Source organism: Zootoca vivipara, chromosome 1 (genome assembly GCF_965207765.1).
Source record: "Zootoca vivipara chromosome 1, rZooViv2.hap1.1, whole genome shotgun sequence".
In the NCBI taxonomy this organism is placed as follows: domain Eukaryota; kingdom Metazoa; phylum Chordata; class Lepidosauria; order Squamata; family Lacertidae; genus Zootoca; species Zootoca vivipara.
The window spans coordinates 33,252,072-33,269,015 of record NC_142582.1 but is presented as its reverse complement, the minus strand read 5'-3'; the positions used below and the strand labels follow the sequence as shown (position 1 = coordinate 33,269,015).

The following is a 16,944-nucleotide window of genomic DNA, read 5'->3' as shown; positions in this document are numbered from 1 at the left end:
TACTGCAGTTGTTGTTATTAATTATTATTATTATTATTATTATTATTATTATTATTATTATTATTATGCTGCCCCTGTTTGTATGAGGGTGGGGTAGAGACTTTAGTATGGAGAAAAGGTTTCACCATGACACTTTTTGAATATACTCAATGTTAATATTGCAGAGTTGTTGTTGTTGTTGTTTAGTCATTTAGTCGTGTCTGACTCTTCGTGACCCTATGGACCAGAGCACGCCAGGCACTCCTGTCTTGCACTGCCTCCCGCAGTTTGGTCAAACTCATGTTCGTAGCTTCGAGAACACTGTCCAACCACCTCGTCCTCTGTCGTCCCCTTCTCCTTGTGCCCTCCATCTTTCCCAACATCAGGGTCTTTTCCAGGGAGTCTTCTCTTTTCCTAAGGTGGCCAAAGTATTGGAGCCTCAGCTTCAGGATCTGTCCTTCCAGGGAGCACTCAGGGCTGATTTTTAAGAGCTTTTGCCTCTGATATAGCTCATAGTAACCAGATGTATAGGTTCTTTGGAGGAATAATAAAATGTGGTCTGAAACGTGGGGCTGGCAGAATGACTGCCTCATGTTGTTCTGCCATTTCTGTATGTCTACTCCACCATACAGTAGTTCTAATTGCTACTTCTGACAATGTAGTTATGATCCTTAAGGCAAACTGATTTGTTTTTTTATTTCAGCTGGTTCTGAGAGACCACTAGGCATGGAGGCCTGAAATTATAGATTTAAGTCTCCAAAGGACCTTGAAGATTAAATATTGATTCCTTGCTTATTGGACTTTTTGTATTATCACTGATGTGTCTGCAGGAGAGGCTGTTCCTGAGGATGAACAGATCAGTGCTAAGGACCAAAAGAATTTGGAGCCATGTGACAATACACCCATCATCGATAATATTGCACCTGTTGTTGCCAGTATCACAACTGAGGAGAAGAGGAAATACGATGAAGAGATTACTAGTCTCTACAGACAATTGGATGATAAGGTTTAGAAATTATTTCCTTTCAACCTATTATGTCTTGGAAACTACTGTAGATTTTGTTTAAAGAGTGTTTTTTTTAATTCATCGAAACCACCACATGCTTCAAAGTGTGCAAAATAGAAAACTGGTGCTGTAAAATCTCACAGGTTTTGTGGTCATTACAGTTGAAAAATGTTAACTGAACTCCATTTCTGTCAGCTTTGAGCAACTAATAATGTATTGTCCCTGGCATATGTACAGTTATGAGATTTGGAGGTGCCAGACCCCTCTTGAATCCCTGGGTCCATCAGTTGTTAAAAATGTAAGCCAGACTTAGCTTCCTATGTTGGGGTAATCGCCTAAGTGATGGGCCATTAAGAGAGCACAGGAGAGGGGGTGATTTTGTTGGCACGTGGGGCAGGTATAATTATATATTGCACTGAACACTCTGAAGTTCTTTCTTGATTTTGGATAAATGTTCAGGAATCTACAGGAAGCACATGCTTCTCTTTATCTCTGCAAAAGCAAGAGCTTCTGCTAAGGAGGGGAAAACAATTTGTTTTAAACAGCAAACAAAGGAAAATAATATATGTCGTATTCCTATATGAAACAACTTGTTTGCTTTACACTATCAGCAGTTTTATTGCATGAGTTTTTTGTTATAAATCTGTAGTGTATTTATATAAAATGGCACTGTTACTAGAAGCAGATTCCAATTTCGAGCAATGTTTACAACCACATTATGCAGGTTATTTAAAGAAAGCAGGATGAAGCCAGTTACAATTTTGTGTCTGCTTTGAAGGGTATTTCTTTCTTCTGTAGAATCAGCTAGTGTGGTGCAGTTGATCTTGCATTCATGCAAAAAGGAACCAGATAGGATTGATTTATGGCAGGCATCCCCAAACTTCGGCCCTCCAGATGTTTTGGACTACAATTCCCATCACCCCTGACCACTGGTCCTGTTAGCTAGGGATCATGGGAGTTGTAGGCCAGAACATCTGGAGGGCCGCAGTTTGGGATGCCTGATTTATGGCTTCTGGTGTCTTTTAAGACTGAAATATTTCCCCCATAATGATCAAACAAACTTGGTAGTCTGCAGATTATATCGCAAAGTATATTTAATTATTTATTTCACTCCAATACTGCATCTATTTTGTGTTGGTTTCAAACTTTAACAAATGTAGAAAAAGAGGGGAAGCTCCTGATAGTTTTTTTCACCGATTGCAGGATGATGAAATCAATCAACAGAGTCAATTAGCAGAGAAACTAAAGCAGCAGATGTTGGATCAAGATGAGGTAAATATTAGCCCAAAGCATGTTATTATGATATAATTATTATGACCTTTTAAAATGGGCATTTCCCTATACAGTGGTACCTTGGTTTAAGTACACAATTGGTTCCGAAAGTCTGTACTAAACCTGAAGCCTACTTAACCTGAAGCGAACTTTCCCATTGAAAGTAATGGAAAGGGGATTAATCCGTTCCAGATGGGTCCATGGAGTACTTAAACTGAAAGTACTCAAACCGAAGCATACTTAAACCGAGGTATGACTGTATCTTCACCTTGCCCCACCATCCTAACCCTCACTTTAAACCTAATTCAACCGTTGTTTCATTTGCTATTCATGTTCTGTTTGCTAAAAGGCAGAAGCTCAGCCTTTCCTCAGTTCATCTTGCTCTGCAACTTGGAAGATTTTTCTTGTTTTTTGTTTTAAACGAAAATGGTGCCCATACTAATGAAGTGCTACCAGCTTTAAAAATAGGAGGCAGTAACACTGAAGACCCCTTGGTCAAATCCAGACCCCACTGAGAAATTCCAAATGTAGCCTTCTGTTTGCTAACTTAGAGACACCAGTGCTTCAGTGGGTGGAAATTAATGCACTAGACCAGGGTTAGAGACCCTGTGTCCTTCGATATGTACTCCCACCAGCCCCAGCCAGCATGACCAGTGGTCAGGGATGATTGGACTTGTAGTCCAACCACATCAGGTGGGCCCAAGTTCTCTCATCATTGTACTAGGCTTCTCAAACAGTCTGCTAGGAAAACTAGCTGTTGACCAAAAACATAAAACTTTTGCCATTAATTTTTGTAAGGTGGCACTCTGTTCTCTGCTTAGGAATGGAACGTGCTTTTGCTTCATTTTGTTCTCTGTTTACAGTATTCTCTAGTGCTTTCTGCTGTTCTTTGTGATGAGCTCAGTGATAGATGGGCTTCAGGGTGTCTGCCTTAATGATGGCTTTCCTTAATTAGCCAGCACACTTATTTCTGGCTGATTAAGCTAGCAGATTCATTGCTAGCATAAGTGTTACAGAAAGGGGAACATGCTGTTCTAATATCTTTCACATTCTAGTCCCACTGATTAATTTTTTTTGTGCATCACAAAATCATTTGCTGGGACTAAATAGACCGAATGTTGAATATGAATGCCTTCATTTTTTTAAATTGTTAAACCGTGTGGGCTAAAGTTTTGTGTATATGTAGAAGGTAGATGTACAGTCATACCTCGGGTTACAAATGCTGTGGGTTGTGCGTTTTTGGGTTGTGGAATGGGTACCGGAATGGGTTAGTTCTGGGTCTCGGTGCTCACGCACGTACCGCTTCAGGCTGCGAACCCTGCGGGTTGCGAACGTGCCTCCTGCACGGATCACGTTTGCAACCCGAGGTATGACTGTAATGGATATGTGGTCTGCTTTTTAGTCTGTTATGTTCACTTGGCATGATCACAGTTCTAACCCTTATTTTGGACACATATTTAACATTGTGGTGGTTAATTCTTTTGATACCTTCCCGTTTTGCAAGGATAGCTTATTGAAACGTCTTTAAGCTTTGTAACTGGAATACATGGCCTACTATCCCAGAAATGCCACTTTCTATAAGTTCAGATAGGATTAATACAATCTCATAGGCTTATCTTTACCTCCATCTGGTATAGCCAGTGGTCTAAATGCTCGTAGACTCCATGGCTTTCTATAACAAGTGTCTCATATGTTGATGAGTAGGTGAAAATATAGGGGGTATTGTGTTCACAGGTTAGATGCACATTCACAAAAATACATGGTTCAACACATAATGAACTATTTATGTCCAAAAGACCTTTTACAAACTTCTCCTATCTTTTTATTGGACCATAACCTTTTGAATTATGGAGGAAGTATTGGCTTTCCACAGGTGTCGGCAGGCTAAAAGCTTCTCACTGGGTGCTTCTAAAGCGCTGAAGATTGTTAGTGTAGGGATAAATCAGAAGGGTGTGATCAGTTGGGAAGTGGGGAAAGTTGGATTTGGCTTAGTAGGGTTGGTGGGAGTGTTGATGAACAATGTCTGGAGGGCATCACATTGAGTTGGTGGACCAATTATCTATCTGAAGAAGTGTGCATGCACACGAAAGCTCATACCTGTGATGAACTTAGTTGGCCTCTAAGGTGCTGCTGGAAGGAATTTTTTTATTTTGTTTCGACTACGTCAGACCAACACGGCTACCTACCTGTAACTACAATTATCTATTCTTATTGGTTTTTATGTATGCTACCCAGATAACCTGAGTTATGGGGCTGCAGAGAAATATAATTCGTAAATAAAAAGAATTTTTCAACCCACTCTTGTACTGTTATGTGTGAGCAAGCAACACTCTTGCTTCTGTTGTTGTGGAGTATCATGCAGTATACTAGAATTCTTCTAAACCCTGAATTACGGTTTGTTACTCTTAAGCATATTACAATTTATTCTATTAATAATGGCCAAATGGAAATTCAGAAGAGTTGGGGCAGTTAATAAGCCCTGCTTCTCATCTGCTCTCACTGAGATGTTTCAGCAATTCCTTCCCACCCCCACAAACATCTCCTGTTTCCAATTCTATTTCCAATTTCTGGTTTATGCCGTTTTCACTCACATTGCCTATGTCATATTAGTCCTCCTTTTAACCTAAGAGTTACACAGTCTTAATGTTTCCATCTCTTTGTAGCTTTTGGCTTCCACTAGGAGAGATTATGAGAAGATCCAAGAGGAACTCACTCGTCTCCAGATTGAAAATGAAGCTGCAAAAGAGGAAGTGAAAGAAGTTCTTCAGGCTCTGGAGGAACTGGCTGTTAATTACGACCAGAAGTCACAGGAAGTGGAGGACAAGCTGAGAGCTAATGAACAGCTAGCTGATGAACTTGCACAGAAAACAGTAAGAACAACCACAACGTTCACTAAAATACCTTCAAGTCTTGATTTATGGGTTTGTTTGTTTTTTAAAAAATGTCTCTGCCTCTTTCCCTTGTATGCTCTTACATTGCTTCTTTAACTTCTGGCAATCTTTTCACACCCACATCAAGAGCCAGCGCAGTAGTCCTATAAATTGCTGGGCTCATATTCCAGCTTGGCCAGAGACTCAGTGAGCAATTAAGCCAGTGTGTGTCAAATCTTTGTTCCCCATTTAGGAAATGTGGGGAAAGGATTATAATAAGTACAAAGGAGATTATGAGGATTAGCTATACTCCAAAGTAGTGACCTGTTTCAGGTGCTAAGGGTAAAACCATATATTTTAATTACATCCTGTGCAAACTTGTACTATTGATGGTGTTCAAGGTAGTGAACAACATATCGGAGAATGCCACAGAAACACATATTGTATGCAGTTGCAGAATTAAGAGTAGATTAATAATAATAATAATAATAAACATTGGTGTATCCATTTTTACATATTGTTCATTTATGTATGTTCTGCCATGACAGATATATGAGAAGGCAGAGTACCATTCCTCTGCATATGGGCAGTTACTTTGTGCAGATTTTAATTGCAAGAACATTTGTTGAGACAGGGTGGATAGGGGAATGGAAGAGGGAAGTTTTCCTGTTACCATTGAATGGTTTTTGCTGAAAGAATACACTCTCAAGAGAAATTAAGAGTAGCTTACTTACACTGTTGTTAAAAAGAAAGAAAGCTCAATGCCTGGTTTTCATGATGTAGCTGTGAAAAGGAGACCAATGGCATGTTACTTGGCAGTGAAGATGTAGGGCGGAGTCTGAGATGGAAAGAGCAATCTTATTGCTATAATACACTTTGCAGTTCTTCCAGTTTATTTGTGTTCATGACATTCTAAAAAGCTATTTTGGTAGCTGCTGCTTGTTTTCTGTTAAGGATTTTACCACCATCCCTTAACTTAGATGAAAAACAACCTCACCCACCTCCAACTTGGTCCATTCTGATTTATCTCTAGTGATTTTACCTCTAGCTACTGCTTAGAAGCCTGCAGTGCTGTGTGTGAGGTGTGCATGCTCTGATTTGAGTAGTTTTCATAGTGAGTGGGTTTAAGGGAAACCTGGGATATTTGGGAAATGCTGAGGCTGCATGTAAAGAGACATAGAATCATAGAATCATAGAGTTGGAAGAGACCACAAGGGCCATCCAGTCCAACCCCCTGCCAAGCAGGAAACACCATCAAAGCATTCTTGACATATGCCTGTCAAGCCTCTGCTTAAAGACCTCCAAAGAAGGAGACTCCATCACACTCCTTGGTAGCAAATTCCACTGCTGAACAGCTCTTACTGTCAGGAAGTTCTTCCTAATGTTTAGGTGGAATCTTCTTTCTTGAAGTTTGAATCCATTGCTCCGTGTCCGCTTCTCTGGAGCAGCAGAAAACAATCTTTCTCCCTCCTCCATATGACATCCTTTCATATATTTGAACATGGCTATCATATCACCCCTTAACATTTTGTGTACCAAGACATATTCTTGTGTAGAGTCCACATGTTCAAATTCTAGTGTACAATTCCCTATCTAAATCTCTGTATTGGTACTTAATGGTACTTAATATATGCCTCGTATATTATTTTGCAGTCTGCCCTGACAACTACACAGAGAGAGTTGGGACAGTTGCAAGAACTCAGTAAGCATCAGAAGAAGAGAGCTACTGAGATCTTGAATTTACTTCTTAAGGACCTTGGCGAGATTGGAGGAATCATTGGTACTAATGATGTCAAAACGGTAAGTTGAATTATTATTATTATTATCTTAAATGGGATTGTCTAACTTCATTGGCAGGCTGGACTGCAAAGCTTGTTAGTATGTTCTTGGATGTACATGAAACTCATGAACAAGTGAGGTTTTCCCCTATTCATTTTGCCAGCCAGTTTGTATATCCAAAGGGCTGGACTTGCTGATAGGTCCTTTCATTTAAAAGTTGAACCCATAAACATATAAAATACATTGAAGTTAATGGGAAAACTACTGTGAGCTGAGAAACTTCTGCATGGCACGCCCAAGCATTTCTGGATGGGATTTCTAGATTTCAAATATTGTCTACATTGATCTAAATAAAAAGCGGGGTATCCAGCAATCTATTATAATGCCTATTGTTAAGGGGAGCGGGTGGCGCTGTGGTCTAAACCACTGAGCCTCTTGGGCTTGCTGATCAGAAGGTCGGCAGTTCAAATCCGTGCAACGGGGTGAGCTCCCCTTGCTCTCTCCCAGCTTCTGCCAACCTAGCAATTCGAAAGCATGCCAGCGCAAGTAGATAAACAGGTACCACTGTAGCGGGAAGGTAAATGGCATTTTTGTGTGCTCTGGCACTCGTCACGGTGTCCCATTGTGCCAGAAGCGGTTTAGTCATGCTGGCCACATGACCCGGAAAGCTGTCTGTGGACAAACACCGATTTCCTTGGCCTGAAGTGAGATGAGCGCTGCACCCCATAGTCACCTTTGACTTGACCTAACCATCCAGGGGTCTTTTACCATTACCTTTACCATAATTCCTATTGCGTCTTCTGGTAAATGAAGTATTTATTTATCAACACTATCTATACTGTATACCACTTTTCTGGCAAACATCACAAAGCAGTTTACATAATATTAAACAATAAGTATTTTTTTTTGGGGGGGGAACTACAATATAATGGAAAAGGCAACTTGTGTCTTTAGGACAAGCTGTTACTGCTTCTCAGTCCCCTGAGGGCAAAATGGCCCTTCAGATGTCCCTGTGATGGCAGTTGGGAGATAAAGGGGCCTCTATGGGAGCTGGATGGTGACAATTCCCCAAGTGTCGTTCTTTCCAACTTTAGAACTTTAGAATATATATAATGCTTCAAAACAACAACAACAACTCTGCTGGTTGCCATTTAAAAGACGTAACAGATTTTAATACCTTAAATTTGGCATCTAGAACTGAGCAAGGTGAGCTTATTGGGAAAGAGTTTCATAACTTCAGCATCATTGGCAGTAAGGGAAGACCAGTACAAATCCGGCTGATTTCCATTGCCTATTGCAAACAGAGTTGAACATCTCAGTAGTAACAAATTGAATTTACTGGTACATGTTCACCATGCAACTGTTTTGGATGTTCAGTTAGCAGATGTGAATGGAGTGATTGAGGAGGAGTTCACCATGGCAAGGCTCTACATCAGTAAGATGAAGTCCGAGGTGAAATCTCTGGTGAACCGTAGCAAGCAGCTGGAAAGCGCCCAGATAGACTCCAACAGGAAGATGAATGCCAGCGAGAGGGAACTTGCTGCTTGTCAACTCCTTATCTCTCAGGTTATTAGAGTGCTTTCTCTTTTTATCCCCCCTTCTTCCACCCGCTAACCAGTCCGATTAATTTGCCTCACGTTTTCTGTGTATATTAAATACATATTTTTTTCCCTTGCTTACATCTTTCAAAGCATGAAGCAAAGATCAGGTCTCTCACAGACTACATGCAGAACATGGAGCATAAACGAAGGCAGCTAGAAGAGTCACAGGATTCACTTAATGAGGAGTTGGCCAAATTGCATGCTCAAGGTACAATATTTTCAAGCATTCCCAGTTTTATGTTTTGCCTGTTCTGAGCTGAAAACAGCCCTCTTGGGTCACATCCGCACCATAATTTAAAGTTTCCTTCCACCACTTAAACTGTCATGGCTTCCCCCTCCCCCAAAAAACACCAATCCTAGGAGATGCAGCTTGTTAATGGAACTGGGAATTGTAGCTCTGTGAGGGGTCTCCTAGCAACTGTAAGCACCCTTAACAAACTGCAGTTCCTAGGATTGTTTGGAGGAAGCCGTAACAGTTAATGTGGTACAACAGTGCTTTAAATGTACGTGACCTTGGGCTTTCTTCTGCTTTTCTCAGGAGATGCTGAATTTTGGTGAGACTTTTTCTATTGCAGTTACCTTCTTTCCTACCACTGTAATGAGCCCTACAGCTCCATTGAGATCAGACACGGATGGGCAGGCTCAGTTGGATGAGGAGGAAGCAGGAGGAAGGGAATGCAGGATGTAGGTTCTCCCCTTTCCGCCTGTCCTGTGGAGTAGAGAACATCAACCGGCTGCTGAGGATGGCTGAGAGGGAGATGAATGAAGGAGTCAGAAGGGGAGATGCGGCGTTGCCTCTGAGGACCAGGCATTGCCTCCATAGATGGGAGTTGATTCACTCATCCAGATGGGATGTGCCACTATGAAGTAGACACATCTGTGAGGCAAGAGGGTCTCATGCATAAGATCATCATGCCTCTTCTTTAAAAGCCTGGCTGGAGTGAAGTGGAGGCATCTCTGTTGCTTCCATCGATTCCTGAACTTACTGCCTGGCTCCTGAATTCTTGAGTCCTACACTGCGCCTGCTTCAGAGCCTGTCCAGTTAACTTCCCTGAATAAAGATATCTATCTGACTCGCAAGGGAAGAGCCTCTATTATCATGTTTCGGGCAGGAGTCAAGACAACCACCCTCCTCGTTGTTGAGGACTCAAATAGCATTTCAGACTGGTTAAGGCTAATGACATGTCTGATCTGGCTGGAGCAGTGCTTCTTTGGAGGCATTTGCAATGTATTATTTGATCTGACTTTTTTTTGCAGTGCAGAATAAATGTGCTGCATAAGCATCCTTTATCATCTGATTCAACATGTGAGAATCTTTTGTGGTTGGTGCAGTGCAACGTGATTCAAAACTCAACTTTCTCCTGGCAGCTTTGCTGGGCTGCCAGAGGCTGAGTAGACTTTTAAGATTTATATTTGGAGTGTGGAATCTGTGGCTTTCCATATGTTGTTATAGACTTGAGCCTCAATCAGCCCCCACCCCTCACAAGCATGGCCAATGGTCGGGGTGATGAAAGTTGTAGGCTAGCAACATCTGGAAAGTCAGAGGCTTCCCATTCCTGATTTATATCCTGCCCTCCAATGCTGATTTTCATTCATGTGCTGAAATCTCCATAGATCTGCAACTAAATAATGTTCCTGGCATTCTGAATTAGTCTTGGAAATTGGCCCTAAGGAAGGACTGCAATGCTCTGAATTAGCAGTGGCTGGGATGAGCAGGCTGTAGCAAAAAAAAATATGGTCTTAGCACATACAATATGCTATTTTAGTAGACAGATGGGACTGGATATGGTGCCTATTCTCCCCCCCCCCAAAGCACCTCTTGGAAATGTAGCTTGTTCCAATGAAGCAGCTGTTAATGTGGGAAATGGATTCCCTTGGGTTTTGTTGCCATTGTAAACAAGTCCAAATGCCAGGAGATAGAAGTATGTGAAGTGATGTCTTCTGCTTGAAGAGGCAGATTGTTTAGGGCCCTGAATGCTATCTTGTTTAAAATGCATAAAATTAAACAGGAGTTGCTCAGCTTTAATTTTTGTTTTAACAGAAAAAATGCATGAAGTCAGTTTCAAAGATAAAGAGAAGGAGCATTTAACCTTGCTGCAGAATGCAGAGGAAATGAAGGTAACATTCTACAATACAATTGTGAGATCCGTTTCTCACCAATAATACTTCTCAAAGTCATGACAAGGTGCACTTGTAATGTTGCTTTGTACTTTTGAACAATATGTCAAAGGCACACATGTGCATTAAGTATTTCTGTTCTGTTTGCCATGCGGTGGAAGAGCTTCCCTACCAAATATGTGTTGTTGGGTTGTTGTTGTTTTTTTAACCGTTGTATTATTTTCTTGGTAGCTATTTATACTAACCTTACCAGTTGCAGATTATTCCATGCTCACATAATTAAAAAGGAAGGATAGGTTTGCTGCATAAGAGTGCAGAGGGTAGGTATGCCGAGGTTTACTTTATCTACTAGATGTTGTCCAGATATTGCTAACAGGGGAGCATACAGCCACCAAGCAAATGTGTGTGTGTTTAAATCCCATTGATGTTCTCAAAATGGTAGCAAAGAAGCTGAGAGAGTTGTTTGATGCTGATGGAGCACAGCCAACAACAGTTTAAGAAACCAAACTATATTGCAGTTTTGTATGTAGGGGTTGGGTGGAATGGGACTTGTAGAGCTGTGAAGTCACAGGAACTGTCCAATAAGTGCTCATTATATTTGTAACATGAAGCTTGAGTATTTGAATAGTTTGACACCCCTGTAATAAAATGAAAAGCATATGGATCCCATCCAACAAATTATACTAGCTGAACATTCATTGCGCTATAACCCACGACTTAAGTCAGGGATGGGGAACCTGTGGTCCTTCCAGGTGATGATCAACTAGAGTTCCTGTTGGCCCTAACCATGCTGACTGGGCTGATGGATTCCAACAACATCTGTAGGGCCACAGGTTAGCTATTCGTGACTTAAGTTGTTAATTATCCATTTTATAGCATGCTTCTATAAACTATTGTATTCCCTGGCACTTCTTGTTTACACTGCTGTTAATGCCCAGTGCTGGTGTAAGCAAACAGGTCATCTATTTACCTTAAGGGATGGGGAACAGATTGTTCTCTAGAAGTTGCTGGACTACAGCTCAAATCATCCTTCACTTTTGGTCATGCTGTCTGGAACTGATGGGAGTTGGAGTTCAACAACAAATGGAGGGCAACAGATTGGCCACCCAGGCAAACACAAAGGACAAAATGTTGGTACAGCATTAGTGTTGGAATCAGTTGCACCCCTGTGTATTCTAAGTGGAGTTTTGATCATAGGTGTGACCATTATAGGTGTGATCATAGGTGTGACCATATTGGCACAAATATGGGCCAGCCATAGATGGTGGTGTATGCATGTGGGAGTTTTTTTTACTGAAGAAGGCAGAATCAATTTGTATCAAGCAAGTTAATATTCACAGCTACTTTTAAAAAAGCAAAGAGGAATCCATGGGAATATATGCAGTTCTGAGCTGCTGCAGAAATATTGGACAAAGCCATGATCAAAAAGGCAAAGTTGTGTAATTTTATTCACCTCTCTCTTTTTTGAACAGACGACACTAGAGCAACAGATGGAGAGTCACAGGGAAGCTCACCAGAAGCAGCTGTCCAGGTTGCGAGATGAGATTGAGGAGAAGCAGAAAATCATTGACGAGATCAGAGAGTAAGATCATGCTTTGCTTTCCTGTTGGTTTTCCCTTCCATCTCTCTCTCTCTCTCTCTCTCTCTCTCTCTCTCTCTCTCTCTCTCTCTCTCTCTCTCTCTCTCTCCACACAACTACAAACTGCTGATGATTATTCTTATCTAGCTTTATTGGCAAACATCTCATTAGGACCCCAGAGGCCTATTGCTGTGGATGTATCTGTTCAGGGTTTTCTTTGTCTCCTCCTCCTGCTAATGATATTGTCACAGTGACCGGATAGGGCTACTTCAGAGTAACGACTCTGCACCACTCTGCATTTTATCTTTTTATTTGTGTTACGTATTTACAGTGCTAAAGGTGGAGCTATTTACAGAGACACATCTTCTCAGCTTGAATCAGTACCTCCGAATGGCGTTTGGCGCGTCTTGCGCCAGCATAACAACTTGGGGAGCCCCATCCTCTTCCCCCGACGCTTTCTGCGAAGTTCCGGAGTTGGGGGGATGGGTCTGCCCCCCTTTCTTCCTCCTTCCTGTCCCACCTGGGACGCTGGCTCTTCTATCCTGCCAGAGCCTTGGACCCCACTTCCTGTTTCCCCACTTGAGCTGGAGCTTTCCCTGCTCTCAGTCGTGCTCTGGGCTGGGCTGGAACTCAGGAGGGGAGGGGCTTCGCGATACCCCTTGCCCCTCACAGATATTGAGTAAAAAAAAGTGCAGAAATCTGCATTTAATGAATTTCAAAGACTTGAAAGCTAGAAATATTTTATTACATGGTGTAATAAATGTTTGCGCAGACTTAAGACTGCTTCAGAAGCTGCTACTGAGAAACTCTGTCAAAATGGGGATGATACAGCTTTGACTTTGGCAAAGCTAGATGATGGAAATGAAGAAGAGTGGGAGGAAAAGCTTGAAATGGATCTAGGCGGTAGATGCTTAATAGGAAAGGGGCCAGGCTGTTCTATACAACTCTGTAGGGAAGCGGAGACCAAGAAAGACACAAGGCTTATAACTGGGAAGTGAAAAAGTGGAAGAAACCCTTACTGAATTCAGTGCTGCAGGGAAAAAAGCAATGGTAAATTTGGAGGAGAGGACGATGAATATCTGATCATGACCAATCAGTTGTTTACATGCAAGCCATGCTAAATAAAAAAAATGAATATAATATAACTAAAACCAGCATCCAGTCATAGATTTGCTTACCCACCCCACCCCCATTACAATTTTTAGCAAGAAGATTATGTAAAACAATGAATAAGAAAGGAACCTTTTCAAGCTAAATGCACTTCCTGCCTCTATGTGCTGCCCTTGAGGTTAGTCTGGAAGCTGTAGCTAGGGCAGAATTCAGCAGCTAGGTTTCTTATGGAGACAAACTAGTGCCAGCATATATCACCTTACTGGCTGCCAAACTGCACCGGGCCAAGGTGTTGGTACTAGCCTATAAGCCCCTATACATCTCAGGACCAACTTACCTGCCTTATCCCTTAAATGCAAAGTAGGTCACTGGGGTCTGTGGGAGATTTTCTCCTGAAGGTTCCAAGGCAATCAGAAGCCCTCTCCAGAGTAACTTGGAGAAGGACTTTTAGTGTGGCTGTCCAAGTTCTGTGGAACAGCTTTCCTGTCGAAATGCAGCAGGTGCCCACTATTTCTGCTTTCCAGAAACAAACTGGAGACATTTTTGTCATGAGAAGCTTTCCCAGCTGGATGAACTAGACTTTGCCGTGGGTGCCTCCTTTGATTATTTTCCAGTTCATTTGCTTACATTTTCTGTGTCCTTTTAAACCGCATCTTAGCTGTTTTTTTCTTATATTGTGTACATCACCTTGCGAAATACATGTGGAAGGCGATTAGTAAGTGACAAAAATTATAGAAGTCATGGTGGTTTGAAATAAAAGCATTCTAACATCATGAAATCGCAGAATACCAAGACTGAATCACAATGGCCAAGACTGAATCAAATTAATTCTGCAAAGCTTGGTGAAACAAAAGTTTTTGGCAGGTGATGAAGCACCAAGTTTGTAGGTGCTTGCCTGACTTCAATAGGAGCAGCATTCTAAATTACTAGTGCCAGTATGCTAGAAGCCTTAGTTCACAAACAAAGATGAGACGGCCAGAAGTGATTGTTCAGGTGATCCTAGTAATCTGGCAGAAGTATAAAGCGGTCTTTCAGGTAACCTAAGCCCTAGGCAGTTTAGGACTTTATAACAGCAATATCTTGAATTTAGCTTAGTAATATATTGACTGCTAGTGCAGAGCTTTTCAGCTTCAGCATAATATGCTGGTACAGAGTGGCTCCAGCTAAAAGCTGGGCTGCAGCATTCTGTACTAGCTGCAATTTCAAAACCAGCCGCAAGGGTCTCTCCACAGCACCTCCCAGCATCCTTGACCTTTAGCCGTACTGGTTGCGGATGACAAAAGTTGGGAGTCCAAACAATATTTGGAGGGCTGCAGGCTTTTCATCCCCGATCTAGGCTTTTTGACTTTTAAAATAGTTAGCATTAAGTCCACACTTGTAGAGAAGAATTGCCATTTTATGTTTTGAATGCATGTCAATAAGCTGAGAGAGAATCAGTAACAAGGTAAGTATTGTGTTGTCTGTGTATAAAGGGAAATTCTCTAAAGAAGCAAGATGTCTTTATCAATAAAATTTCCCAGAGAGTTATTGTGTAGAGTCTTTCTGTGATGATGGGATTTTATTAAATGTATAGGCATTGACTAACTTTAAGGCTTCTTGAATGGAGGGTCTCTTTTCAACCCTTGCGGTGACCTTTTTCTTTTCTTTTGTCTCAGTATGAATCAGAAGCTGCAGCTGGAACAAGAAAAACTGAGTTTGGACTATGAAAGATTGAAAGCAGAAGATCAAGAACGGGAAAAGAAGCTGGAGAAGCTAATGTAAGTTTGCATTACAAATCTATTCTTATTATTCTTTAATACCTTGCATTCCAATAACGTTGCATCCAACCAATCCCGGCTCCCTGTGAAAACACAGTACCCCTGCTCTGCCCAGGACAAGGAAAATTGATCTTTATTTTATGTAACAAAATTTATGTACTGCTTGATGGTAATAGAACCTCCAATCAGTTTTACAAAAACAAAACCTTAAAATTACCAATAAAGAGCAGTTACAAACACACACAAGTACTTAAAACATTCATATCTTGATTGAACCCAACAGTAAGCTATAAAACCATAGCTGTCAAGTTCTCCCTTTTTTTAAGGGAAATTCCCTTATGCTGAATAGGCTTCCTCGCGAGAAGAGGAAAAACTTGACAGCTATGTATAAAACACATGTCTACTTCTACATGTCTGGATAGCCTTGCCTAAACAAAAATGTTTTAAGCCGGCCGTGAAAAGATTGCAGCCAGATGTCAATAGGCAGGGAGTTCCAAAGTGTACATAGGTGCTGCTAAACTAAAAGAAAGATTTCTAGCAAGTGCAGAATGAGTATTATCCAGCACCTGCAACAGTGCTAATTCTGCTGGGTGTTCTGTTTGTGCCAGACCTCCCACCATCACCCAATGTAAAAATGCATGGAAAATGCTTCTCTATTTATTCTTGAAACGGGCTGAGTTATGCTTCAGTAGCTGCTGTGGCTACAGTGCCACCAAGGACCCTTTTTTGTTGCAGTATCCACAGCTGCCTGCCCTGCCTCTCTCTGGGCAGGAAAGACACTGCGCTCCCTTGGTACTCCAGATGGATGGGTGCTGCTGTTTGTCCTTGCTGCTTGCAGTTATTTGTTTGCCCACCTTGCATATACACTGCAACATATAGAGCAGCAGCATCTTTTCGAGTTCCTTCTGTGACACAGCTTTTTAAAATGCAGGAGTTCTGGAGTGCTTGGTAGGAGACGGGCACAGGTGTTGGTTTCTAGGTTGAGGAATGCATGAGTAGGCTGAGGTGAGCATGTTTGTTTCGTCCGCTTGGAAACTTTACATTATTCCAATTAATTTCTTGAGTTGAGCAGTGTCTTTTCTCTGCCTAGACTGCTTAACGATAAAAGGGAACAAGCAAGAGAAGATCTTAAGGGACTGGAAGAAACTGTGGTATGTATTAAATCTACACTGTCTCTCTTTAAAAAAGAAAAAAAAGACAAGTGGTCACTAGGGATGGCACGACTTATTTCACACTTGAATTTTGTATGCTCCCTTTAATTTGTTTTGTGTCTTTTGAAAACATGTGGTTCAGTCTGAATACCTTGGTTTCTTAAAATGAAAAATAGGGGCTCATATACAGGTGAAACTCGGAAAATTAGAATATCGTCGAAAAGTGCATTTATTTCAGTAATGCAACTTATTATTTTTATTTTTATTTTTACAAATGCTTTCTTTTGGAAATTCCACAGCAATAGAACAAATAGTTATAATAATACAAAAAAAAAACATCGCTATTACATTTCATTAATTCCATTCCATTTGTAATTGACCTGCCTAACGACAAATAATTACAATTACAACAAATAAAGGATTGACATATCTTGCTTTGCATGTCATGCATCTATCTCATATATCGGTTTCACATTTTAAGTTGCATTAATGAAATAAATGCACTTTTCGACGATACGCTAATTTTCCGAGTTTCGCCTGTAGATGCCCTGTTCATGTGAGTCTTATGTCATAGTTGTGAACTTCCCTCCTGTTGATGGCTACTGCCTTGTGTATCATGGAGGAAGAAAGCAAGGGACTCATTTGGCTACTGCATCAAACCAGAGTCATATAACACCCATTCTCCCAGCTCCGTACTGGCTGCCTGTATGTTGCTGGGCTCA

At 41.3% G+C, this 16,944-nt stretch overlaps 1 protein-coding gene across 1 annotated transcript in view; it reads left to right on the top strand.

Annotated features, from left to right (window-relative positions):
• The window catches only part of KIF5C (kinesin family member 5C), a 74,363-nt gene that overhangs the window by 45,758 nt on the left and 11,661 nt on the right, over positions 1–16,944 (top strand). The window contains exons 12-21 of the mRNA XM_035131291.3: positions 810–985; positions 2,189–2,257; positions 4,921–5,127; positions 6,781–6,927; positions 8,284–8,472; positions 8,598–8,715; positions 10,549–10,625; positions 12,098–12,207; positions 14,970–15,071; positions 16,162–16,222. Coding sequence (XP_034987182.3) covers positions 810–985; positions 2,189–2,257; positions 4,921–5,127; positions 6,781–6,927; positions 8,284–8,472; positions 8,598–8,715; positions 10,549–10,625; positions 12,098–12,207; positions 14,970–15,071; positions 16,162–16,222 — 1,256 coding nt within the window. The remainder of the gene's footprint in view (positions 1–809; positions 986–2,188; positions 2,258–4,920; positions 5,128–6,780; positions 6,928–8,283; positions 8,473–8,597; positions 8,716–10,548; positions 10,626–12,097; positions 12,208–14,969; positions 15,072–16,161; positions 16,223–16,944) is intronic.